Source organism: Columba livia, chromosome 3, assembly GCF_036013475.1.
Source record: "Columba livia isolate bColLiv1 breed racing homer chromosome 3, bColLiv1.pat.W.v2, whole genome shotgun sequence".
Taxonomy (NCBI): Eukaryota; Metazoa; Chordata; class Aves; order Columbiformes; family Columbidae; genus Columba; species Columba livia.
The window spans coordinates 70,872,978-70,900,271 of NC_088604.1; the positions used below are offsets into that span (position 1 = coordinate 70,872,978).

At 43.0% G+C, this 27,294-nt stretch overlaps 1 protein-coding gene across 3 annotated transcripts in view; it reads left to right on the top strand.

The window, feature by feature from the left end:
- Positions 1–1,040: 1,040 nt before the first annotated feature.
- The window catches only part of IGF2R (insulin like growth factor 2 receptor), a 59,114-nt gene continuing 32,860 nt past the window's right edge, over positions 1,041–27,294 (top strand). Inside the window, exons 1-15 of one of the 3 annotated variants that reach the window (XM_065057554.1) lie at positions 1,041–1,290; positions 9,505–9,638; positions 15,456–15,580; positions 17,231–17,329; positions 17,733–17,862; positions 18,959–19,079; positions 20,935–21,049; positions 22,536–22,698; positions 22,851–23,031; positions 23,873–23,976; positions 24,468–24,632; positions 24,975–25,115; positions 25,484–25,630; positions 26,496–26,627; positions 27,025–27,172. In XM_065057554.1, the coding sequence (XP_064913626.1) occupies positions 1,139–1,290; positions 9,505–9,638; positions 15,456–15,580; positions 17,231–17,329; positions 17,733–17,862; positions 18,959–19,079; positions 20,935–21,049; positions 22,536–22,698; positions 22,851–23,031; positions 23,873–23,976; positions 24,468–24,632; positions 24,975–25,115; positions 25,484–25,630; positions 26,496–26,627; positions 27,025–27,172 (2,057 nt within the window). In that variant the 5' untranslated portion in view covers positions 1,041–1,138. Of the gene's footprint in view, positions 1,291–4,347; positions 4,607–9,166; positions 9,310–9,504; positions 9,639–15,455; positions 15,581–17,230; positions 17,330–17,732; positions 17,863–18,958; positions 19,080–20,934; positions 21,050–22,535; positions 22,699–22,850; positions 23,032–23,872; positions 23,977–24,467; positions 24,633–24,974; positions 25,116–25,483; positions 25,631–26,495; positions 26,628–27,024; positions 27,173–27,294 lie in introns of those variants that run through there. The other 2 variants (XM_065057556.1, XM_065057555.1) reach the window with 2 other exon arrangements.

The following is a 27,294-nucleotide window of genomic DNA, read 5'->3' on the forward strand; positions in this document are numbered from 1 at the left end:
CGCCTCAAGGCCCCCTCCCAACAGCACAAAGTGTGCTGGCTGCCCGTCCCCCCTGCGCCCGGTGCTCCGCAAGAGGGATAACTTGTCCCTGGAGCTGCCGGGGTGGCAGCTGAGGCGGGCAGCGGGGCTGCCCTGTGCACCCACGCTGGGGGACATGGACGGTGGGCGCTCTGGGCCGCTTGTTTCCTGTGAGCGGGTAGTGAGGACGTCGCTCAGTCTGGTGGTGGCAGTGACATCCGCAGTGGCCGCCGGTGGCCGTTATGCACCCGATCCGGCCTGGCCTGATAGATAGACAGACTGACAGACTGACTGCAGTCTGGAATATTGTGTCCAGTTCTGGGCCCCTCAGTTCAAGAAGGACAGGGAACTGCTGGAGAGAGTCCAGTGCAGGGCAGCGAAGATGATTAAGGGAGTGGAGCACCTCCCTTATGAGGAAAGGCTGAGGGAGCTGGGTCTCTCTAGTTTGGAGGAGACTGAGGGGTGACTTTATTAATGTTTACAAATATATATAAAGGGAGAGTGTCACGAGGATGGAGCCAGGCTCTTCTCGGTGACAACCAATGATAGGACAAGTAGAAATGGGTATAAACCGGAACACATGAGATTCCATTTAAATTTGAGAAGAAACTTCTCCGTGAGGGTGCCAGAGCACTGGAACAGGCTGCCCAGGGAGGTTGTGGAGTCTCCCACTCAGGAGACATTCAAAACCCACCTGGGCACCTTCCTGTGTAACCTCACTTAGGCGTTCCTGCTCCAGCAGGGACATTGGACTAGGTGATCTTTTGAGGTCCCTTCCAATCCCTGGCATTCCGAGATTCTGTGACTCACTGCCCGCCCGGGCCGCGCCGCAGCGATAATGCCGCGTAACCGCCACCCCCACGCGCACCGTTGCGAGCCGGTGGCACGCGCTCAACGCCCACCACGTGCAGGTTCGGGGCGGGGGGACGGGACGGGGCGCGGCCGCCGGAGTCTCCACCCACTCCACGGCAGGGGAAGGGGCGCATCATGTGAGCGGCGCGCCCGCACATGACGGCGATCACATGACCGGGGAAGTGGGCGGGCAGGAGTCACATGACGTGCCGCTGGTCGCCGGCGCCGCCTGACGTCCCGGGGCAGCCGCGTCCGCCCGGCCCGGCCCATGGCACCCGCCGCCCCCCGCATGGCGCCGCCGCGGCTCCGCCACGCCGCGCTCGCCCCGCTACTCCTCGTCCTCCTGTCGCTGCCCCTGCGGCCGGAGGGAGGCGGCGGGGTCGCTGCGGCCCTGAGCGACAGCTACCGGGACCTGTGCAGGTGGGCGAGCGGGGGGTGGCCAGTGGGACGGGACGGGCGGCGGCTCGGGAAGGTCTTCCCGCCGGGAAGGGCTGTAGCCGGTGGGGTGCCGGGCGAGGCGGGTCTCCCGGTGCCCGTGCTTGGTCCTGCACTGCGTGGGGCCGTGTATGAGCGAGCGGGAAATGCGGGGGCTCGGTGTGTGTGTGGGGCTGTCCCCGGGGCCACCCGGGAGGGTCTTTTGGTTGCCCATTTGGTGGGGGTCAGGCCGGGGAGCGCTGGGGGAAGCTGCGGCTGGGCGTGCAGGTATTCCGGGCACAAGAGCAAGTTCGGTCCGTGCCGAAGGCACCGCGGTACTGGTGTGTCAGGCTGCGGGAGCCGCTGCAGAGCGGACGCCGGGGCTGTCAGTTGGGGCGGGGAGCAGCCCCCGGTGGGGCCTCGTCCCGTGGCTCTGTACTTGCAGGTGGGAAGGTGCGGAGACTTGCTATGTTCAAGTCGCCTGCGGTCAGGGCTGCTGGTTTATGTCGCTGCATCCGTTTTAGCGTGAAAAAAAAACCAAACCACATACTGTGATACTGTGAAAAAAACCCAAACCAAACTTAAAAGTGGTTTGGAAGTCGCGTCGCTTGATAGTCGTCTTTTGACTAAGGGTTCTGTCAGATTCCATTAAGTTACTTGCCGGGGAGTTAAGAAAGCTTTGAGAAATGAGATCTACTATGTGGAAATGGCACTATTCATAGTGTTTTGGTGTGTTCCTACTCTGAATTCAGCCATGAATTTATCATGGGAACAGTATCTTGCTAGTCTTCATTTCTTCGTTTATTAGCCAGAATATGCAGTGGCACTTACAGGAATACATTATCTCAATCAACGGTACTGGGCAGGCACTGATGTACACAGTAAATGTGGCGCTGAGAGCAGAGGCTGAGTCACTGGAGAGAATGGGGTCTCCGGAGAGAATCTGGGCTATGGTACTGGTAAATGATGAAACAGAGAAAAAGTAGGTTTGTTTGTAAGATTAACCCATGAGGGGGCAAAAATTGGTTTTGTCAGATGACCGCCCTAAGTGTAGAATTGAAACAGAAATGAGAAACTGTTTTTTGGTTGCTGGAGGGAATTTAACTCCTCTGACTCTAACGATTTTTGAAAAAAAAAACCCTCTACCCTGAATGACCTGACTCTCAAGTGGTTCCTATTCTGAGAATGGTGTTAAGTCCTATCAATGTCTGTCTTGGTTTTGTTGCATGTCTGTGGCTATAGGCATATTTGGGAGTGCCATTGGGAGACCTGCAGTCTCTTTTTGGATGCGAATTACTGAAGCTAGTTTCCTTTTATTGCTGGCAAGTTAAAAAAGAAATTGCGAATAGATATCATAATTAGCACTTTTCCTTTTAAGATGGACTGCTTCAGAAACGTGCTCACTGTTGTGCCATGGTGGGAAAAACTGCTTTGAAGGACTCATGCCTAGTAATTTAGAATGGGGAGAGGATGAAACAAGAACTTGCAGTCTGGCAGGTGGGAAGACCCCATGGAGGTTGGTGGTGAAGTGTCATCTCAGGCACAGTTGCAGAAAAGATACCAAGTGAGGGACGATGCATTTAGGTAATGCAAACACTTAAAGTACTGGCTGATGTTTCAGCCAAAAGATACAACATGGGTGTGCAGGACTAGTTCCTGACCAACCTGTTTTTGTACTGCCTTAAGATGAGGTTTTGATTTCTTTTATGACAGTTAAGAAAACTGTCCTGACTTTTGTGTGGCACAATAGGGCTGATGAAGCTGCAGCAGGATCTGTGTCTGGTGTGTGAATGACAGAAGGTGGGCAAGGAAAGAAAATGTTGGGGATTAGAAGAGGCACTGACTCTCCTTTAAGTAAGAGCAGATAGAGTGATACTCAGGCTAGGAAGGTGGTCTTCCAAGGAGGAGGAAGGGTGTCAAAACTGTTTTGCGCAAGAACTGCGGCAAGGGGCGGGCTACTTAAAATTGAGCTAGTGGTTCTTATTGTTTGTTTCGTGTAGCCTTAGTGCTGATAAGCTTGGACAGTGTGGGGAAAGAAAAGCTTTAATTCTCTGAAACTCTGTCAAATGTCATGGCTTGTAGTGACTGATTTCATCACGCTTTCGCCTTTGTTCTTGTATGCTCTGATAGCTGACTGTGCTGTCGTGTGACTTGCAATTTGAGTTCTCTTTTTATCCTCTGTGTAGAGATGTCACCAGGACTGCTGCAGTATGAGCACCTGGGAAAGAATATAGGGAGCTGGTTGGATACAGGAAGTTAGTAGTCAGTTTGGTCTGTTTTGCTGTTATTTCTTCTTCCCCTTATCTTTCATGTGACAACACAGCAGAAACAAATTCTGGAGTTAATTCTGTGAACTGTTCTTTAAATCCATCTGCTTTTAAAAACAAAAGAAAACTTGACAGTTTGGCTTCACCTTCTATGTAACATTGGAGAAGTTGCTGTAAAATTTTCCTTCACTTCTGAAAAAAAGAAATGCAAGAAATGTTTATAGTTTTAATGAGGGGCAGCAAATACAAACTGCTTCCTCTATATGTTGTTTTGCCTGATGATCTACCCTGGATGAGAGATGATTTGGTGACAGGTAATGTTTTAATCTCCTGTGCAAAGATAGGAGTTAGTGCATAAATTCTATAACTTTTAGACTTGTGAGTGGAAGGAAAACTCCTTAAACTGCTGTACATCACAGGAGTGCTGTTATGCAGAATTTCCAATTTTGGGGTTGTAACTCAATTCTACTTTACATTTAATGTTATAGTTATTAATAATGCAACTTCTACACTTTACGTACAGTACTGTTAATTCAGACACTGTCTTTTCAGTTTTTGTTGTGAAACCACAACTCTGCTCTTGTGTGCCACTGAAAGCGCTGGGTTTGGTGTTCAGCTTAGCCTTGGTGAAGCAGCGAGTGCTGAGTACAGAGATGTGACCTTTAGGTGAACTTGCTCAGCTCTATTAAGTACTGTGACATATTTAAGTGGGAGATGTCATAAATAAGTAATTACTGGACTTATTTGCATATGAGCATGGTTGCTTCACATGTCTGGGAAGCTACCATTATAATCGCTTAAATATGATTTCTCAGCGCATAAGCTTCCTATTGCTCTTGCGTACTTGAACTTCAAATTGCTATACCTTTTCTTTTGCATTCTATAACATGATGTAGTAGATGGAGTTTAGAGTATGGCCTGAAAGACCAAATGTCTTTCAGACGGAGAAAGCTGAACAACTTGTGGTGCAACTGTGAGGCTATTACGCATGATGCATATGCAAGAAAACTTGCCTGAAGACATGTACTGTGCGTGATGGTTGGAAAAAGTGACAGGTAAGGTAGAGCAGAGCTAAGCATGAGTTGGGATGCATTGAAAAGCTCTTGTGGCAGTGATAGCTTTGTACTGTGTGCCATTCAATGTTTCATTTTCTGTGAGGAGAACTTGCTTTGATATAGAAACAAGTTTCTTTACCATAGATACTTGTGCTAAAATGTTGACCATGTGTAATGGTCATTTCTATGGCAAGTAGTAGATCTGATGTGCTAGCTTCAGATTTGAAATGATCACACTGGAAATAATTCCTGAGCTTGTGTGTCTGCGATCATGCTGGTTGAACCTGCTTGTAAAGAGCTTCAGATACTGCTTTCAACTCTGTGATGTTTCCATAGGTGAGGAGCTGATGAGCATGAAATTGTGTAGATGCATAATCATGTATTGATCAGCTCTCCAGCTCTGGTTATAGGTTGCCTCATCTCTCTATGCCGGTGTCCATGTAACACCCCTTCAGCAAAATGAGCCACTTGGGTGCGTTCACCAGAGAGCAAGCATGTGTTTCCATGTTAACTGTTTTATAGCTGTTAGGAGCAGGGTGTGCTCCTCATTCTAGTGGTCATCCCCTAGGTCAGAGTTGGGAACCAAAAACTTCAGTGTGGTTAGGAGAACAGTTGCAATGGTCTTGCTGGTGCTCTGTTGGCTTTGTAGTGGTTGAGTAGTGCTGAGACCTCAAAGTGGCTCTGGCATGGGGACGCACGTGCTGTGACAGCTGTTTACTATCTGCGCCTTGTCTGACTTCAATGCCTGGGCTACTGATCTGCAAGGTGAACTAGACTTGCTTTTCCCTTTCTCATTTTTTTCGATCAGCTACTGCTTTGCTTTGTCAAGAAAATGCAGAGCTCTCTCTTGATCTTACACCTTGCTGGAAAGTAGTTTGATTATCTTTTTCATGCCTTCACTTGAGTGTCTTAAAAACAAAGCTAGGTAGCTGGAAAGGCTGACCTGCAAGGAAGGTTATTCAATATAACTCGCTTGGACCTTGCTTGCACAACTGCTTTCAGCAGTGGCTGGGGTTGGCACTGCCTTCAGAAGGGGATCCTGCCTGCTGCTGCCACTGGTGCACAGCCAGACACCACAGCCAGACAGAGTGGGAACTGGCTGAGCTCAGTCCTCTTTCTGCACACATGCACACACACCTGTTGTTTTTGCAGAGTTAATTTTGAGATAGGGCGGTCCCTGGGTCCAGCGTGTGTCGTGTGCTGGGGCCAGCAGCTTGGAGGGGACAGAGAGGAGGAGAGCCTGCACTGGGGGGTTGGTACAGGGATATGCTTCAGAGCTCTAACTGGGTTTATCTGGAAACAGGCATCACATGATTTCAGCATAAATACCGGACAGTTTTCATCAAGGGAGATGCCAGGTTTGAGCCCAGCTCTTTGAACTGCACCAGAAATGGCTGCTGGAATGATGGCATCTGTGAGGCAGCAGCTGTACTGAGCCCCCGGGACAGAGGGTGCATCCACCCCACCTCATCAGCAAAGCTGTTGCTTTTTAAAGCTGTTGGTGTAACAGCTCCCTAAACCAGATCAACTGCATTGAGTCCAGGATAGCTTAAGCCCTTCAAATGAGATAACTTTGGCAGGCCCTGGTGAGGGGGTAATTACATGAGGCATTGTGGCTGGTGGAGGTGAGTGCCAGGCTGGAGGAAGCCTGTCTGCCTGGCTCAGCTGTGGTCAAGATGGGCGATGTGATTGCTAACAGATTGTTTCCATTACGGGATGCAGCGGAGAGGTCAGCTTGTGTCTTATTGAAAAGTAGAGCACAAGCAACTTGAAACTATTCCCAGGCACAGATTTAGTGCCAGGAGTGTTGTGAGAGAAATAATTCTGGCTTTTACCGTGAAAGTGTGTTTTGCATATCTCTGATGAGAATAGCTGCTTAGGCTGCATCCAGCCTGCTGTTACTCCCAATGAATAAATCCTGCCCTGCTCCCCCAACCATTAAAAAAAAATAAATCCCTTGAACTTCCTTGAAAGTAATTCTACTCTGAAACTGCATTACATTTTCTTTTTTTTTTTTTTTTTTTTTTTCTTCACCACAGAAGGTGCTGTTTGGAGCATGATCAGGGGCCTGTAAAAGGATGGAGGGAAGGGCTGGCTTCAGTGACAGCTTTGCTTCTGTTCTGTCAGCTGCTCATCTTGTTTCTCTTTTGCTTCTGGCATGTGGGTGAACTGACTTGAAGATGTTGATTTTCTCTGTTTCATAACATGGAACTGGGAAAGCAAAACCCTTAATCTCTCAGAGTGATAATTCTGTTGTGTGAACAGCTTAGATTCTCGTTCAGTTCACAAACAGATTTTAACTTTCACATTCTTAAAAAAAAAAAAAAATCCCACACTGAAGATCACTTTAGCTTGATCAAAAACTTCATGCTTCATGCCTTAGTGATGTATGTTACCTCTATGTTGTCTTCCAAAATCAGTCAAAAAAGAGTACTGGAGCCCTTGGGAATTTTTCAGTGTAGTGGTAGCTTTCTGGGTCTTCATTGTGAAGAAATTGAACTTTGATTGAAGTGCATTTCCTTCTGGAGGTAAAACCAACTTTAGTCTTAATCAGTTGGTCTTTTCAGAGCCCTCGAAGGTACAGTCAGGTTCTCTTCTAACTTTTGTGTGTGACTTGTCAGGCTTTCTTCTCTTGCTGAACTTTGGTTATTCTGTACTGTAGCTTGATTCTCATAATCGTCCTGCATCAGAATTGTCTTTATCCACTTCAGAAATGCAAGAAAGTAGCTCAGAGAACTAATCGGTATGGTTGTAAAATGTCAGCTCTGCCTGCTTACGAGGAAAGAATAGCGACAAGTGCTTGTCTAGGATTGAGACACAGTCCTTAAATCTGATTAAAAAGTAATTTTATGGGTTGTTTTAGGTATGACTCAGTACCTGGTAAGTTATTTTTTTGAGCCTTATGTTATTATATTTGAGCCTATCCTTAATTATAAAGGATATAATTAAGGTGTAAAGATTTTATTCAGTTCACAGAGAGAATTCTCTTGTAGTTGTCCCTAACTTGTTCCAGCCATTAGCAGACTGAAATTAGTACGGCTGCTGTAGTACAGGGAAGCCAAAAACCTTATAGTCAGTAATTAAATGGAAAAGTATGTGATAACTTACTGCTGAATCTTTGATTAGAGATGGGATGCATTAAATTTGAGAGGAGTTCTCATAGGATTTAAAATGTAAAGTAGCTGAACTGCTGTTTCCCCTCCTTCACCTAAGGACTGGGCTTCCGAGTGGGACAAGAATGAGTTTTCCTCCTGTGGGATCTGGAGTATGGTAACGTCAAGTGGTGAGACACTTATGAGCTAGAGATTAAGGCAGACAAACCTTGTGGCTGAAGCTTTTGGTCAACTTGTAATTTCTTGATAGCTGAGAGGAGGGAGTTGAGCTCCCTTGCTGGATTTGGTACTAATCTGTAGATGAAGACAAATGCTTCTATGAATCAAAGAGATGCATTAAACCCTGTATGAGTTGTAAATAATGGGAACACCTACTAAGTCACTGTGCTGTCCTCAGTTTTCTGATGTGATAACTCTGTATTAAATCCTACTGAAGTTGCCCCTTGTGACAGAGTGGAAGCCGAGGAATCTCTTGTGTTGCAAAAATCAACCCTGTACAGAGGATGCAGGCTGCTACCAGCAATAGAGCTGTAGCTGAGCTAAGCTGACAGCAAATGTTTACTGAACTGTGCCTTTTTAATAGAGCTTGGGCAGAGCACTGTGCCAGCAAGCCAGGCTGCCCTAAGAGCTCCTGACTCCAGACAAGCTGACCTGGGCCTGCCTGGAGACTGGTGCTGTGGTGTCACATCTTGCTGCAGCCCGGTGCTGAGGGAAACGAGGCCTTGCTTTAGCCCTGAACTACACTGTCCTTAGTTGCTTTCTTCTGTTGCTCTCATTTATTCCCCACTGTATTTAACCAGAGCTTCATGTTCCTTTACCAGTTTTTAGAGAGCTGAATTTCTGCTATGACTGTAGCTAGCTGGTGTGATCTTTCACTGAGTCTCTTGTGGATTACTCTGCTCGTTTTCATAGAGTGGTTTGGGTTGGAAGGGACCTTCAAAGGTCATCTAGTCCACCCCCACCCCCCCCTCCTTGTGATAAGCAGGGACATCTTCAACTGGATCAGGTTGCTCAGAGCCTCATCCAGCCTAGACTTGAATGTTTCCAGGGTTGGGGCATCTACTACCTCTCTGGGCAACCTGTTCCAGTGTTTCACCACCCTCATCTTCTTCATGTCTAACCTGAATCTCCCCTCTTCTAGTTTAAAACCATTATCCCAGTTTTCCAGCTTTGGACATCACCCTTCAGAAACTGTCCTTTCAATATTGAGATATATATGTATCTAAAATGTATAAATGTGTAGCTAGGCCCTCATAAGCATTATTAGCATCTTGTAGTCTGAATGCTGCGAGAATCTCAACCCCCATTTTGACTCTGAAGCTAGGTGGCTCAGCTGCTGGCAGACAGGGTGATACTGGCTGCTCTGTTCCTCTGAGACTTAGCACTTCTGCTGCAGTTATTGGGTATTGCTACAGTGCAGTAGTGTGCAGCCTGCCGAAGAGGTTTGAGAAATTTATCAGTCTCTCAAGGGAAAAGGCTCGCCACTTGTCATATGCCTAGTCAGAGGGGCCTTCACAGAGATTTGATGGGCAACAATGGGCACTTGGGTGTTCAAGAAAGGGGAAAATGGACCCTATATATGGTCCTTAGGTGGTTAAACCTGTTTTGTTCTTGACCCCGACACAATAACAATTGTTTCTGGTATTTACAGATATAGAACACAAATAAGAAACTTGAGTTAGTGGTGCTGTCTGCTTTATAACTTGGTTATTTCAGGGACTGACATCTGGATGATGGCAGTGCAGACAATATGAATACCAAATGATGTGTGTTTTTCCTTTTCAGTCACACATGGGAAGCAATTGATGCAGACAAACAAGTGCTTTATAAAATAAACTTCTGTTTTGGTGTTGAAGAGTGTGGACGATCAAGTGCAGTCTGTGCATATGACATCAATAAGAAGACCTATCTGTCTGTAGGTAAGTAAACGAGAGTCCTTCCTTGTAAGTGGTTCAGAGTAGTAATGATAATGGATGCATGGATGCAAACTTTGACGTGTTAGCAAAGACTTTTTTTGTCTCAGAGCAATGTAAAACTTTATTCTGTCCTAGATTTACCAGGGAAATTTGGGCAAACCTGATCTGATTGCAGATAATCACTTCACAGGACAGTGAAACTTATCTTAAGGTCTAATTAACTGTAATCTAGTGTGAAACCATGCAAGACTATCTCAAGTAGAAATAAGTGCATCTATCCTGTGGTAGGCTATGCTCTGTGCACACTGTTGTTTGGAGCTCGATACTGAACACAGGATAAAATTTGAGTTAGAGCTCTAAACTATACCACAGCCTAGTGTGATGTAACATCAGCTCTTGGTTCAGAGTCAGGTTACTCTCTGTAATTTAGTCTTGGAGTATTGCTGTCTTTAAGTTGTTACACACAGAAAGGAAGTCAATTACATGTGGTCCTCTGTTGTCAGTTACACTTGTCTAATCTGGTGACTGCTTCAGTAGTTCACAGATGTCCTTGGTATCCTGAGGAGTGATGAATTTCTGCATGCTGATCTAAATATGAAACTGGCCTATTTTTTATATGCATGCTTGCACCTTTTCATCAATCAGAAGCAGCTTGTGCTCTGAACAGTATTTCTGTGCTTATTTTAATGGATGCTTTTTATTTTCAAGGTTGCTTCTGTGCTTCAGCTAATGAAACAGTAATATATGAATACCGATAAAGAGGTTTTCTGATAGTTGACTGTTACTTCTAATGGAATAAAGGAATAGCTTTCTGAAGAGTTACATCTCTTCAGGCTGCCTCATAGTCCTGCAGATCTGAAGTCTGAATTTAACATGCTTGCCAGTCTTGCTTTCCACTGACAGACAGCAGATATGAGAAGCTGTGAGTCTTCAGTAAAAGTGTTTGAGCTTGAAATGCTGGAAGATGGTGAGGAGAAGGATGATTCTTGCCTGTATGCAGACGCACAGTGTCTAGTTAGCCTCCATTCTCCCCACCCTTATCCATTAAGTGTAGAGATACTTTGGTTTCAGGCTGTGGTCAGTCAGTGCTTTTCAAACAAATGACCAGTGTTGTGACCCAGGCTTGAAAAATCACCAGACGCATGAATAAAGGGTATATCTCAGTTCATGGCTGCACGTGGGTTTTTTTTTATGTAGTGTGGTATATGCAAGCTCTGGAATTATCTGGGATGACTGGTTAGGTTGTATTTGAATTCAGGCTGCAATTGCATGTAGTAGCATCTTCTGCTTTGAGGAAGATGACATCTCAGACCACTTGGTGTGTTTCATTCCTAAAATGGTACAGGAAGAATTTTATTTCCTGCTGATGTGTCTCAACTCATGCGGTTCACGCATCAGTTGCCTGTGGATTACCAAAGGAAGCAGCATCTGGGCTCCTGTTCTAACTTGCTTTTTGAGTGAGACTGGAACGGGGTAGGTTGAATGAGCCTAAGGAAGCCTGTTTTCTCCAGGGAAGTGTGAGACCTAGAGGCTTCTGTAAGTTTTGTTCCACCTGTGGAAAGAAGAAGAGAGAACAGAGCTGGGTGATGACTGTGAGCAGTATCGAATATTCCACTGTATGCGAACCTTGAGTGTCTTACTGCCTGACTACTAATAGATAGAAGAGGATTAGGCAACAATTGTAACTTGGTCTTGGTAGATGCTGTTTGAACCGGCTCTTGAGGGTTAAGCCACAAATCCTGTACGATTAAGATAGGTTTTTAACCATTTTACAATAAATTGAGCAATCAAGGCAGTGCAGTTAACAAAATTCAATGTCAATGGTTTATTGGTCAAGTTGTCTCTTCTATTCTTGTTCATGGGTAGTATGAGACTTATTAGTGATGCCTCCTATGCTTCATCATACTGCGTCGAGTTGCATTGGAGCTTCAGCACCATCACAATGAGTTGAGATTGTGCTAATGGGTTATCAAGCTTCTTTATGTTTAAAAAAAACAAAAACAAACAAAACAAAATCAAAAAACAAACAAAACCCCACTCTTAATGAGAAAAGAAGAATCTCTTTGATCCAAGTCTAAGCAGGTGTAGACACTCAGTTTAGATTCCAGTTACTTAAAACAGCTAAGCTGCATGCTTGTCTTCAAGCTATCAGGCTGATATGAGATTACTTGTATGCCAAAGCTGAGTGCAGCTGAAGGGCTTTGATTTGGGGGAAGAAGGGCCATTTGCTGCCTGATAAACTTTGCTAAGTTGTAAGCTTTCTTCAAATATGGGCTTAATCAGATCTCTTCTTCATTCTTTCAGAAAAAAAAAAAAATCACTGCAAACAATCTTTGTTTTTAAATATCAGCTATGCAAGGAGTGACAGCTGTGGGACTGATTCTGTTTGTTGCTCCCAGCTTTGATGTGTGGTAAGGCCATGTGCTCTGTGACAGTAACCAGTCGGTGTCTGAGGGCAGGTCTGTGACTAACAGGAACTGCGTGTCAGTGAGGTGTACCAGGGCTGGTGCTGAGACCCCAAAGGCTTCTCCTAGAAAAAGCTCTTCAGCTTGATTGGTTGACCTTACAAGTTTTCAAGGTGTAGGCAAATGCTTAGTTCTTGAACGTCAGCGAGGATGGAAATGGCGTGGTACTTATTTAACTTAGTGTGACACCTGGTGACTTGTGTGCCATTTAGCTGGACTACTACTAAAATGAAGAGTGGAAGTATTATTGTAACTGTGTTAAGCTGAGTGGTGAAACATGCGCTTTGTCCAGCAGTGGTAGAAGGACTGGACATGAAATGATAGCTCCCACCTAAATGCCTCCTTCTTCTGGACAACTGACTGGATGTCTTCCATGATTGTCTTTCTCCTGCCGAACAGCTGAACAGATGGAGGAGTGAATGAGCAAAAGATGTTGTAGACAGTGCCTTTGATACTGATTTAGCACAACTGCATAATGTCAAGTATCTGATGCTAATTTTTGTTAGCTATACTAGTAGATTTGTAGTGTGTTTCTTTGTGGGAGGGTTAAGTCTCTAAAGTCAGGAAGAAACGTGAGTGATCATTAAAGAGGGAGCTTGATGTTACAGTAAAGGTAGGTGGTTGCAGTACTGGTGCTTTGGAAGGAAGCCCATGGGAAGCTGATGGTTCATGAGACTGCTTGTTCTGTGGGCAGGGATGAGTCATGTGCTAATTAAGAGATTCTTGCTAAAACTTCCAGCAAGTTCCCAAACTAGTTCTAAGCGTGCAAGGGGGAAGAGAGCATGCAAATTGGCCCATAGTAAACAGGATGTGCTGGCTTAACTTGATTTTTCTTGATTATCACTTTAACTGAGGAAATTAGAGTCAGCCCACAAAGTGCCTTTAGCACAATGTGGTGTGTTCTTTGAACTGAGGGAAAACTAGTGATTACAGAGCATTGAAGTAAGTCCTCAGATGGTGCTGCCATAAGCTCTCCGCTAAATTGGGGCTTATAGCTGTTTACATTTATAACTGGAGAGTTTTTAATCATGTGTGCATATTGTTACTATACACAGCTTTTGCCTAGAAAGTTGTGGTGGTTTCCTTCGTTCTGCTAATCTAGGGCAGAAAAGAGCGCACTTTGCCAGCATCTTCGAAGACATGGTGTGATAAGTAGCACTCTTGCTTTCAAAGTAGTATGGAACTCTTAAGGTTAAGAGAGCTGCATGGTACCTTTACCAGCATCAGTGCTGGAAGTCTTAAAACCTGAAGACAGCCTTTTGATAAGAAGTGTGTAAAGAAATATAAACCACTGTTGGCCTCCAGGTGCCTGGAAGGTGGCTCTGAACTGCAGTGGTGGTGCCACACTTCACTGTTGCAGGTTCTTAACCTGGCACAAATTCTGCACACACATGTGTGTGTCTGCGCTGCCATTCTTCTGTGCTGGCATGTCTCTGCTCTTGCCTTCCCTTGAGAAGGCAGAGGATTATAGAGCAATGAGTAATACTTGTTGCCTTGGTTATACGGAGGATGCTGTGACTAGGTATGAGCATCTTAATGTGCATTCCTGTAAGTGAGCATGAGCATATGCAGCATGAACAGGAGAGCCCTGAGCTACTGAGTGGATGCTGTGTTGGTTGCAATCAAGTTTCCACGCTGATTGCCACTGTTTCAGCCTTGCCTGCAAGTTTGGTGGCTGTAGTCACTTTCTCTCTGCTGCAGGCTAACAGAATATTTGTGAGGTTCTTGTACCCTCTTCCCGCCCAGTTTGTTTCTGCTGCTTTTGCTCACAAGACTATATTACTTGGGTGTAGTGTAGTTTTGCTTGCCTTGAGTGAGGAGATAACAGGCTGGGCGAAGTTCCAGCAAGTGTGTTTTTAAGATGAAACGACATTTGGCCTAGGTGCAAAGCTCCTATCTGCAGTGATAACAGATTTGACTTGCTTTCTCCCTAGTGTAGACATCAACAAAAACGGAAAGGGGGAGGCTGATCAATACTAGCATTTTGTAGCAGTCTCTGTAGTTCAACCAAAACTCTTTGCAGAATTAAAATCTATCTATCAAAAATGCCAGAGGTAGCATGCTAGATCTAAAAGGGCTTGGTGTTTAATGCTGACCAAAATATGTTTGAACAGGAACATTTCAGTGGCCTGAGCTGGTGTTCATCACAACCTGAGATGTGTTCCACCTTTCCTGTCTGTGTTGGGTGCTGGGGAGGGATGTGCGGGGCTGCAGCACTGACCCCAGCCTTCATGCAGCATGTGAGCTGTGCTCAAGGGGGTGGGAGATGCAGTGGGTCTGTGTTGGGCTTGTCTGCAGGCAGCACCAGTACAGTAGCTGTGCCCAGGTGATGGTGGCTTCTTCATTAAGTGGACTAGAGCTGCAATGTGTACACACAACCCAGAAAGCTAGCTGTGTCCTGGGCTGCAACAAAAGAAGGGTGATCAGCAGGTTGAAGGAGGTTATTCTTGTCTTCTACCCCACTGTTGTGACACCCCACCTGGAGTACTGTGTCCAGCTCTGGGACTCCCAGCATAGGAAGAACATGGTCCTGTTGGAGCGAGTCCAGAGGAGGCCACCAAGATGATCAAAGGCATAGAGCACCTCTCCTATGAAGACAGGTTGAGAGAGTTGGGATCGTTTAGCTCTGGGGAGACCTTATTGCAGCCTTTTAATGCTTAAAGGGGACTTAATAGGGCCTGTAGCCATAGGACAAGGGGGAATGGTTTTAACTAAAGAAGGGTAGATTTGAACTAGATGTAAGGAAGAAATTTTTTACAATGAGGGTGGTGAAACACTGGCAGATTGCCCGGAGAGGTGGTAGATGCTCCATCCCTGGAGGTATTTGAGGCCAGGCTGGATGGGGCTTTGAGCAACCTGATCTAGTTGAAGATGTCCCTGCTCATTGCAGGGGGTTGTACTAGATGACCTTTACAGGTCCCTTCTGGGCAAAACCATTCTATGATTCTATGAAAGACTCTCTTATAGTGTGGATGCTATTTGTATAAATGGCATAAAGGCTGAGAAGCTGATAAATAGAAGCTGGTGGGAGAAAGGAGTGAACTGTGGTACTGGAAACAAGTTGGTAACAGTTTTCTGATAGAATCCTTTAGCCCTTGTTCCTAAGGTAGTCACTAGTTTGTAGTGGCACCTGCTATTTGGCTTTTTAAGATTCAAAGTGTTTGCTAAAAAACCTTTGAGAAAGTAGAAGAGTGATTAGAGATGTCAAGCACTATCTTAATTTGGGTCCAGTCTTCCAAACTGCAAGAACTGCACAGCTGTACTCTGCTCAAAGACTGGCGGAGCCTGTCTGTTGAGCTTCTGTGAAGGTGCTGTATTATGATAACCTCTCTTGTGTGTTTATTTTTAATCCTAGGTGACACAGGCTTGCAAAAAGTTTCTAAAACTATTCTGGAGCTCAACACTACACGTAAATGCTTGCAGCAAGGCAGTCAACACCAAATTCAAAGCAACGTTAACTTCCTGTGTGGGAAAACACTGGTAAGTCTAAATCTTGTGTTCTTATCTTCAGTGGAAATGGCATGTACCTCCAACTTGCTTTTTAAGGAGACTCGCTGTACTTGATGTACTAATTACTGAGCTTCATAGCTTAAGAAAGAGCCGGTTATGTTTTAGTACCAAGTTAAGGTAGCTTTCAAAATTCATTTCTGGTAGAAAATAATTGCAGATCTGCAGCTTAGCTCTGGTCATGGGCTCTTCTGGGTCTTTTATGTTTTTACAGGGATTGCACTGTAGTATTATAGTAGTGTAATATGGAGGAATGAGTCAACAGTGTACAGGGTGCTGTAACAACGAGAGTTATTGTTTAAATATTGGCTGTGCCCAAGCTGTGGACACAGTGCAGCTGTTTAGTAGAACAGCAGTGAAGAAAATGCCTGACTTCTGTTATGGGTCAGCGTACCTGACAACAGTAAGTGTTAGGCTTTGTCTGCACATAGTTGAACTAACAGTGCTTACAGCTGGGCTTCTGGGAGAGTAGTTGTTCTTGAGAATCTGCATGAAGTGTGAATGGAGATCCCCAAAAAGTTCCTAGGGGGGGTGTGTGTCTGCAGTTTACCTCCACATGCTTTTGGAGTCACACTTTCCACACACTTAACTGATGCCACAGCTTGGTATTCTGTACAGACTGTGATCAGTTTATATATTTGTGTATCAGACATAAACACGTACTAGTGCCACTGTTGGCACTGGTGATGCTGTTGCACATCCAGTCTTGGAAATCCAGGCAATTCAAACTGAATGCCAGTGCAGCAGAGAGTTAAATGCTTCCTGTTCAGTTTCAGCAGGTGACTCTTTAAATTTAAAATTATTGCTCAACTCCATCTGTAACACCAGATCATAATGATCTTTGAATTTCTACTTAGTATACTTCTGACACCTGTTCTTCATGTGACCTAGGATTTTGTAATAGTGTCTGGAACAACTTGTTTCTAACACTTATGGCAGAGTTAAACATGGCAGGAATCAGTTTAAGTAGGCTAAGGTGCTTCTAACTGACAGAATGGAGGGAGAACGGAAAAATTTGATTGTTGCCTTTTTCTAAGCAGGGACATTCAGTTGAGTGTCCAGCCCTGAATCATGGTATCTTGAAATAGATACAAATGTGTATAACATGAGCCTACGAAATAAGTAGCTGAGATCAGAGATATTCTATCTGTGTAGCAGAAGAGATTGCTCATCAGTTTTCTTTGCAGAATAAAAATGAGGGAACTGGTAAACCATTGCCTTGCTGTTCACCTATTTATACGCATTTGTATTGGTGTTTTCCGTTCTAGTAACTAGATGTGACTGGTGCTTCTGCCAATATCAATTGGCATAGTGAGCACTTCTAAAAGATGTAGTACAGTTACTGCATATTAGGGCTGACACATGTTAATTTGAGAATTGGTGTGTATGCAGACTGAGAAGGATTTGGCACCTTGTATCTTCCAGAGTTTAACAACAAAGCTGTTGAATAACAAACTTGCTATTAACAAGGGCTCTTAAGAAACTGCGTGCCCTTGTTCTGTGACATACTGTATTCTTTTTTTCTTAATCTCTTGAATAACAGGAGAAACTTCTTGCTGTCTACAGATGTAAAATAAAACTGAAGTATGTTCTTCAAACTATTTTTTTTTTTCCTTTAAATAGGGTACCCCTGAATTTGTAACAGCAACAGAGTGTGTGCACTATTTTGAATGGAGGACTTTTGTGGCCTGCAAGAAAGATTTATTTAAACCTGTGAAAGAGGTAATCTATGTACTATCCATGCAGAAGTTACTCTTCAAACATCTGACAGTTCTGCTCAAACTGCTTGCCCCCACCCCAAATGAATTCCAACAACCTCTATAGACGTAACTTTTTTTTATAGACGTATAAGGCATCTGTTGGAAGTTGATGGAGCTGCGAATTTTAAATAACTCACCAACATTTTTTGTGATCTGGATGGTTGCTTGTAGTAAAGCCCACCTTAAACACTAGAGCAGAACAGACTAACTCTGGGTGCCTCAGTTAACGTGTCTAGCTTTAAGTATTTGAGCTTCCAGAAGGAAAAACCTTTTCCGCTTATTAACTTGGCTTTATATGTGCCTATTGATAACTTCTCCCCAATTGTGTAGCATAGATTGCATGTAACTTTTTGCTGTTGTTCTAGGTCCCTTGCTATGTGTTTGATGAAGATTTGAAGAAACATGACTTGAATCCTCTCATTCAAGTTTCAGGACACTACTTGGTGGATGATTCGGATGATGATTCCTTGTTCATAAACATCTGCAGAGACTTAGGTGTGAACACTTGCTTGTGTCGTGTTGGCGTATGAACTTCTAGTAGCTTGATTCTTTTCCAATGCCTCAGTTGAGGTTTTCCTATTACCAAAGATGGGTATTTTAGGATTTGCACTGTTGTTTCAAGCTACTTTTGATGATTTGAGGATTGGTTTCTGTGAAGCCAAGTCTTATTCTCCAGCTATTGAGGTGTTCAGAGATATACCCCTTCTGGACAGGTGGGTACTGTTAGAAAAGTCAGCTTAAACTGGGCTGAGTGGAAGAGCTCAGCTTGTCTTGTAGCTGCTTCTGTTTGCTGCCAAATAGGACCAAGATGGTTCATAGCACTTCATGTGCTCTAAATTTATTACTTTGGGCTCCAGGTCAGGCTGTTACTTGGTTCCAAGTGAATGTCCTGAGATGCATCTGAAACAGAGTTTAGGTACTTGGGTAGGTAGTGATGCATAGCTAGCACTTTCATGTCAGTTGGGAGCTATATATGTAAGGAATTAAACCAGCAAAATCACTCACTTGGAACTTGCTGAAAAGGCTGCTTTAGGTCTATACTCCCACTGTGTTTTTTTACTCTGCCATTAAATATGTATTTTCTTCCCCTACTAAGGGTTTAATACTTCTAGTTTTAGTGGCAGGTCTATTCTTTTAAAAATCCTACTAGTCTGAAACTTTTTTGCTGACAGCTTTAAATAAGATGGTTTATAAGAAACAAAGAAGGGGGAAAATACCTTCCCTGTGAGGAGAGGTTACCCATTACTTCATATCATTTTGGTGTTGTGGAAAAAAAATATATCACACTTCTAGAAGTTCTCAAACCTCTATGTACCCTGCAGCTGTATTAGCAGCAGGTAACTAGCTGCAGCTACTTTGGCAGGAAGGATGAATCTGCTGTCCAAAACTGGGGCATCATGAGCTATCACTAAGCACTTCAGGTTTTGTCTTGTCAGTTCCACATTTTCATGTAACCCATTTTAAAGGTATTTTTAGAAAAGGACAAAGCAATGAATGGTAAGTGAGCCCACAGATAAAATGACAAAATGCTTCAGGTAGAGCAGGGATTAGAAACCAAGTCCTGTCTTCTATTTTCTACATTCTTTAACAGGAAGTTCAAGTAGAGAGACCATAAACTGCCCACCTGGCAGTGCTGCTTGCTTGATACATGAAGGTCATGTGTATGATGTTGGCTATCCACAGGAACAGCTGAAACTTCATGACAAAGACAGGTATGTAATTTTTGTGGTGATACTTCTGTGAACACTTCTCAGTCACCTGGGCTGGAAAAAGCAATCTTGGTTAAAAGTGTGTCTTCTAAAACATAACATTAATACCACTTCAATTCTGAAGCATTGGCAAAAAAAATTCTTCAAATACCGGCAAGGCAGAGTCTTTTTCAGGCATCCTGTTGTAGTGCCATAACAGATCGAATTTTCTTCTTCATTGTGAGAGATTCCTTTGTACAGAGTTGCAAAACTCTCAGAAGTGAGGGATGATTGCTGCTCTCTGCCCACAAGCAGAAGAGTGAGGTTTGACCATGTCTGCCTACTGTCTGAGGACCCACGGAGTAAATGCACTTGGCTCTCTGTGGGTTTAGACACTGTATTTGGCTCACTCTACTGCCCAGGAGTACATCAAAAGTAGAGAATAGAGCCAGATGTTACCCTTCTGTATTTTTGCATTAATGAGTTCTTAATAGAAGAAATAGATAAGCAGTGCAAGGCTTATTGTTTCTGGTGGTGACAGAGCTAGGATGAGGGGAGACTGTTTCCTTGATGCTACCTCTGTTCTGTTTGCTGCTGCCTTTTGTGCTGAAAGCATAGCTTGAAAGAAAACAAGCAAACAAAAGACTAAAACAAAACCCACCAAACCCCCATCCAAACAATCCAGTGTAGCTCAGGGGACTTAACATACTGATCTTTCTGAGCTTCAGGTCACCTGAGCCTGCAATTGTACCCTGTTGACTTCTGCAGTACTCCTTCTATCTCCTGCAAGCTGAAGAAAACAAACAAAATAAACCAGGTTAATAACAGGGAGGCCAAAGGTTCTGGCCTATCAGTGATAAGGCTGATGGTTTTGTTTTAGTTTACAAGGGCAGTTGTTAGTCCTTCTTTGCAGGGCTTTTCCCCCAGCATGAAACAAGTGACTGCAGTCTCCTGTACCAAGGCAGAAGCTTGCATCTGGGGAAACACAAGCTTGTTCTGACATTAAAGTGCAACTAGTACTCTATAGAAGTGCTTGGCAGGAAAGTTTATCTTATCCCTGCTAGGACTGAAGAGCTCTTAATTGCTTGAAAAAAATAATTTTACGTGCTCAATCAGACCAGGGTGGCCTGAGAGGCGAGTGAGATAATTGTATATGTGTCCTATGGTGTTGAGAGGCCAGTCAGAGGTGTGGCTGACCTGAAGCCAGACTGTCACCCTTCTGTGAGCTATTGTCTTCTGCCTCTTAGACTGCAAAGAACAGTAATGCTTAGTTGGGAAGTTGTTGATCTCCTTGTTCTCTCATCCAAGTCATCTTGCTGTTTGTTACTCTGTCAGATAGTTGCTGTGTTTCATTCTCCTGCTCCTGCCTTGTCTGATCTGTCCCAGTTGCCTTGCTCCTGTCCATTTGCTAATGAGTTCATCTTGCTCTTAATTCTGGAGTCAGAGTGGAAAGAGACTGTATGTACAGAGGTTGTAGAGTCTAGAAGTATTGTGAAACATGAGGAGTTACTACGTCCCAAAGTTAAAAGTGTTTGTCACATCTGCTTTCCAGCAGTTTATGAGCAAAGCTGGAAGTGTTCTTGTGACTATCAGCCAAATTCTTTCTACAAATATGGGTTGCAAGGCATTGAGCATAGTCTGAACTGGGGTGCAAAAGGATGCTGTTTTAAGTAGTTTTTCTGGGGCTGTTTTTATTTTGGTTAACTGTAAGAATAAGGAAATAAAGACCTCCATAAAAGTCACTTTCATGAGCAGGGTTACTTAGTTATATTCTGCCTGGGTATCTAACAAGCAGTGGATGTTCTTTTAAGAACATACTTTTTCTGTACAGTGCACAGTGTCTTAATTGTATTTTTGGTTTGCCATCTTCTGTTTCTAGGCTGGTATTGAGTTATGAGAAAATATATAGTGATGAAGAAAAGCCAGACTTCTGCCTAGGCCATAACCCAGCAGTGACGATCACTTTTGTTTGCCCATCAAAGAGGGGAGAAGAGGTAACTTTGCTCTTTTAGTTTGTTTTAAATGGTTGATCTTTAACTTTTGTGCGTATTGTCTTTTATTCAGGGCTGAAGAGAACAGAAATGCTAGTTGTTTGCCGCTTGTGAAGAGTGTGAGGTCCTAAATATACTGTTCAAAAAGTCCTTCTAGAACTTAAGAAATAAACTAGAACTTGAATAAAATTTCCCTGGGGTGTGTTCTTTCTTGTCTTCATGAATTTGGTTGCCCTTTTCTGGGTTCAAAGCTTTTATCTGATAACAGGATGGAGTTAGTATAGTGTTAATCCTTAGTGTAGAGCATTGCTCGCTAATGAGCACTTTTCCATCATCAATCAGGCCGAGCATGCTTGTAGCTCTTGTCTGTAACTTGTTTCTTTAGTAATCTAGCCTTCCTCAGGAAAAACATAGCTAGCAAGTGTCCTTGCATGGCAGAATTCTATCACTTACTAAGCAGGCTCCAGAACTCCTTTTAAGGACACAGTTCTAGCCTAGCTTCAGTGCAGTGTGATGATCACTTTGATGTGATGCTGGGTAATCTGAGCAACCCATACTCCTTGAATTGAGCCAGAGTGGCTATTGCTCATGCTCTGCTATTTTGTATTGTGATGTTTTTGGTTGCAGGTTAGTGAAAAAAGGGACTCTTATCTGGCCAATCTTTGGTTTAATGTTGTGTCCCTCATCTGATCTACGTGGGTACCTTACTTCACTCTTATTGCTGCAGAAACAAACCATAGGCCTTTCTCTGCTGTTGCTCTGTACTTTCTCACAGCAGTGATGCACACTTGTAGTATGAGTAGTATTGCTAACGTTACTTATGCCTATAATTTATCTGATACTTCCCTGTGTATCTGCCTGTTGTTGTAGTGGGTGGCAGAAATACAGATTTACGAAACAAAGTGAATTTTTAAATGTTTTGCCTTGAAGTGTGCAAAACCACAACTACCTCTTCTCCCAGAAGTATGAAAATGTTTCACTACAGAAAACACATCTGACAGAAGTGTTGGCTGAGGAATTCTCAAATGTCTTTCAGTCTTGATTTAATCTGAGGGACTCAAGGTTGCTAAAACACTCATGTCTAAAGAGAATTCTTTGCCTTCAGAGAACACTTGATCTCTGCTTCTCTCTTTGAGTATTCCTCTGCGGCAAACAGAATTCAAGCTCTGCTTAGCAGTTTGGGCTCACATATCTCATCAAGTTAAGGAAAAGTGCTTTTTAAAGTACTGTTATTTCAGTTGTCCTTCTGCTAATGCCTGATACTTTACATATATTTAGGCTTCTAATAGTTTGCCACATGGTTAAGAAAAGCTGTTTTATTTCTTCTCAACACCTACTTCTGAGAGACAACAATGTTTGACCCTCTTAAGTACTTTACAGGTGAAGTTAGTCATTACTCACCCTCAAGGAATGTGATATTGTTGCTTTAAATATCATATTTCAAATAAGTGTCTACTTGTAATTTAAATTCTGTTCACTTCTGTATCAGAGTGCAGGTCCCAAACTCACAGCAAAAACAAATTGCCGGTATGAAATTGAGTGGGTTACTGAGTATGCCTGTCACAGGGATTACCTGGAGAGTAAGAACTGTCTTCTGACTAGTGAGCAACATGATATCTCCATAGATTTAAGACCACTTACTCAATTGCCAGGTAAGCTCACTATTTTGCTTTTGTATGTAGCGTTACCGGCCAGTTTTCCAGTTCTGTGTTTGGAGACAGGAAAAATATTCTCTGTATTTATCTGGATTTTTACATCTGTTCTGCTGTGTATTAGAACACTTTTCCTTTTGTTATGCATCCAGATTATGTCACGCCATACTTAGCCAAAGATGACAAAGAGGAGTATTACTATTATTTGAATATATGTGGGAAAACCACTGCAGGTAACTGCAAGGATGACACAGGATACACTTCATCTTGCCAAGTAAAATCTTCAAATAACCAGCAAAAAGTGGCAGGAAGATTTGAGAATCAAACCCTAAGGTGTGTAAAGGCTCTTTAGCCCTGCTGATGTGTCTAATTGATCTTTGTTTCTTGTTTTGTTGCCCTTTTTTGTCACTTAAGCAATATTTGATACAAAATGCAAGTATTTTTGCTCAGTTCTTTGTAGAAAAACGAACAGTATACAAGGATAGCATTAGTGAATGAAGGAGCAGATGAGATTGGTAGAGGCCATTGCCTAGACAGGGAATAAACTTTCACTGATATTATTGTCAGAATTGCAGATTGTGCTCTGCTGCCTCTTGCCCTCGAGTTTTGCATGTAAAGTGGTAACAGGATCAGATGTTTTAGGAGCTGTTCTTCAAGGAGAGATCATCTCTGCTTTCTTTGCAAAAGCATGCATCAATTGTATCCAAGACTGCTGAGGTCTGGGATTTAGTGGTTTTTATTTATTTATTTATTTATTTTAAGTTCAGGATTCCCAAATGGCATATGGAGACAATTTGCATGAGATTGCAAAGCTGACATTATTCACCTAGATCTGATCTTCTGTTCTGTTTGTAAGCACATGACAGGCTTGTCAGAGTGATCTTCCAGGAAGCATGACTTCCTCCACCATGCAATAAACTAATAGGAATAGATATTCCACCACAGCTGGAATAGCTTTTAGAACATTCTTTATACAAACTCATGAAAAGTAACCAAAAAAAAATCAGCAGATGCAAGCCTTTGTTGCAGTAGAGACATCAGTATTAATGTTGAACAAGCATTTGTTTTCCCTTTGAGACAATAAATAAGCAAGAGTGTGGCTTCTGTTACATGAAGAACACTGTGTGATTGTGTCTGATCCTGTGTTTCTATCTAAAACTGACTTTTTACTCAGATACTCTGACGGGGATCTCACTTTAATTTATCCGAATGGGGATGCATGTAGTTCTGGCTTTCAGAGAATGACTGTCATAAACTTTGAGTGCAACAAAACAGCAGGTGAGTTTAACAAGCTGTGATGACTCTGCTCGGGGTTTGATTTCTGTGCTTGCTAGTAGACCTTATGTTCAAAGGAATGCATGTTTTGAGCTACAGCTAACACAAGGAATTAATATTGGTAGAGTCAGTACTAATTTCCATGGATGCCAGGATTGTTTTGTGCTGTGTAGTGGCACTGAGATTCTGAATTTACATTGATCAAGAATATTGAGATATAAAAGAGCCTCATTTCCTAGCCCACAGGAGAAAACAAAACCAAAACCACCAACCAAACAAGACCCAACAAAAACCAAACCAAACAAAGCCAGACCCCAAAACCACACAAAAACCCCAAACAAACAAAACCCACAAACAAACAAACTACAAATGCAGGTCCTGTGCAGCAAAAGGATTTTTATCTTCCTTGCTCGTTACCGGTCCTCAAGTCTCCTTGCTTTTCTCCCCCTCTCCACTGGCAACCTAACATCTGTTTATCCATCTTTGTTGTTAAGGCAATGATGGCAGAGGAACTCCAGTGTTTACGGGTGAAGTGGACTGCACCTATTTTTTCACTTGGGATACAAAATACGCATGTGTTAAAGAAAAAGAAGATCTCCTCTGCAGAGCTGCTGATAAGAGAAAACACTACGACTTGTCACCTCTGACCCGCATTTCAGGTATGGCAATGACAACTAGCTTTCCGTTACTTTTGTCCCGAGTTTACATATCGTCTCTAATGCAGTTTTTTAGCTGAACATCTTAGAGGTCTTTTTCCAAGCAAAACGATTCTGTGATTAATCAGCTTTTGCTTTTCTGTGAATTTCTGGGGTTTGCTTCTCTCATCCCAAAAGGGAGTGAGTGTCGTGTGAAAGTAGCTGTATCTGTGACCGCCTTGCTTGCTGTCATCTTAAGTTGTTTTAAACATGGGTTGTTTTTTGTGATTAAAAAGCCATTTTGACATGGAAATGCTAGAACAATTAAACTGGATGACTTGCTCCTAATAACCCCCTGTATTTCAGAGTCAGCCCAGAACTGGGAAGCTGTGGACAGTAGCTTTTCAGAGGCAGGGAGGAAGCATTATTACATCAATGTCTGCCATAAAGTGTTGAAGAGAGGAGGAGCTTCCAGCTGCCCAGATGATGCTGCTATTTGTTCTGTAGGTGAGTAGTTTTGGTGTTGTGTGTGGGGGTGCTTTTTTTTATGTGTGTTTTCTAGGTTTTTTTTTTTAAGGCTTGGCACTTCCTCTGCAAATGGGTTTGGCTGCCTAGGGTGCCATCAGTTATTTGAGGAGACAGAAGTTAGGAGCATGTTTATCCAGTGTTCCCAAAGACATTAGAAGAATGATGCAAGTTGCCTTTTTTTAAGTAAAGAACTCCAGGGTTTGTAGCATGGTTTTGTTGAGGTAAAAACAAGCTCCAAATGGTGTGCTTTCTTAAGACTTCCCATTTGGCTAGTAAATATTATCTTATTAACGTGAACTTCACTTCTTTCTGGGGAAACAAAAGTGATTTATTTACTGTCTTTACAGATAAGCAAAACAGGAGTCAGAATCTTGGAACATTTGTATCTTCTCCTAAGAAGGTTGGAGAAAATATTCAACTTACTTATTCAAATGGAGACAGCTGTGGTGTTAACAAAAGAATCAAAACTGTCATCACTCTTATGTGCAGACCAGGTGAGAATATCCATACCCTGTTCTCTGATCCAGTTAAAAACTGGAGTTTAATATGTCCAGGCATGACTGCTAAATATTAGCATGTGCCTTTGTCTTTTATCTCCTTCTGTGCAAAAGCTGAAGCATTGTGGGTTGTTTTATTAGATTATAACAGTGTAATTGCAGGTATCTAGCTCTGTTCGCCTTTTATACAAGTACTCTTTTAAAGACTCTAAAGTCTCCTCTTGAACTAAGATGCTTCCAAACATGATGAAAGTATGTTTAAGCATTTAAAGCTCCACAAATACTTGGAAGCTATACAAAGCACTTTCTATCCATAGATTGTCTTGATGGGAAAGATAGGTTCTGAACTGAGATTAGATACTTGAACCTTCTCTTCAATAAATACATTTTGTGCCTACACTGCTTGCAGTTTACAAAAAGAAGCAGCATTTGCAGAATTTGTTAATGTTGTTGTAATAGTCTGCTAGTTTAACCAACTACTGGGGAAATGGGAAGCCTGTATTCCTCTACCTCGGTCTGAGGAAGCTGAATCCTCCAAGTGTGCTGGCTGTTAGGAAGTAGTGCATAACCTGATCCTAATAAAGCTGTTGCTTTGTGTACCAAAGCAAACAATTTTTGAAGAGTGTGGTAGTACTCAGGAACAGACTTAGCAGTGCATCTTTACTTCTGGGCTAAACTTCTATTGTGGGGAAGAGGATACAAAGAACCTGTGGTTCTGTTTACTCCTCATTTGCAGAGGAGAGGTACTTTAACAGTTAATCTTGGTCTGCTGTTAGGGAGCAGTTAGTGGTCCTAGGCTTAAATTCCAATTTCCTTTTGGCAGCCTGACTGTACATGTAACACTTTGCTTTTGTGATACCAGGTGACCTAGAAAGTGCTCCAATCCTAATGTCTGAGGGTGACTGTTCATACGCGTTTGATTGGTACACTGCTGCTGCCTGTGTCCTGTCTAAAACTGAAGGGGACAACTGTCAAGTCTCTGATCCTCAGGCAGGTATGTATTTATGTTCAGCAAACTGAAAGGTTATGAGGGTAGAACTTCTGTCACAACTGAGTCCTTTTGATGCGCAAGAACAAAGCGAGTTCAGCCTAAGTGTAAGCACCTATTAGAGCACAGCAGTTTTCAGAACGTGTATGGAAGGTCAGAGCAGCATGAACTTAATATTCCCCTAGTATGTGTAGAGGAAAATAGGTGTAATCTATATTTTAAACTAGTAAATCTCTGTAAGAAAACATGCTTTTTGTATGTCCAGATTGTTTCTGGAACAATAATTACATGGAAGGAGACTTATATGGGGGGAGGTGAACTAGCTGTATGGCTGATAGAATCAACATCTGTGAGAGATGGCAGGAAGAAATTAAACTGATGAAGTTTATTCCTTCTTGATTAGGGTTCTCTTTTGATTTATCACCTCTGGTCAAGAAAAATGGGCACTATCTAGTTAATACTACTGAATACTTGTTTTACATAAATGTCTGTGGCAGTGTGCCGGATGAGTTGTGTCACACAAAATCAGCAGCATGCCAAGTAACACAGAGGTGAGTAACTCTACTTCTCTTGTCTGTAATAGAAGATCTCTTGTTGCATGATGTGTTGTCTGTGTGTAACAGTGAACAATTTGCATGTAAAATAATTACTGTGCTGCCTGCAACAGATTCAG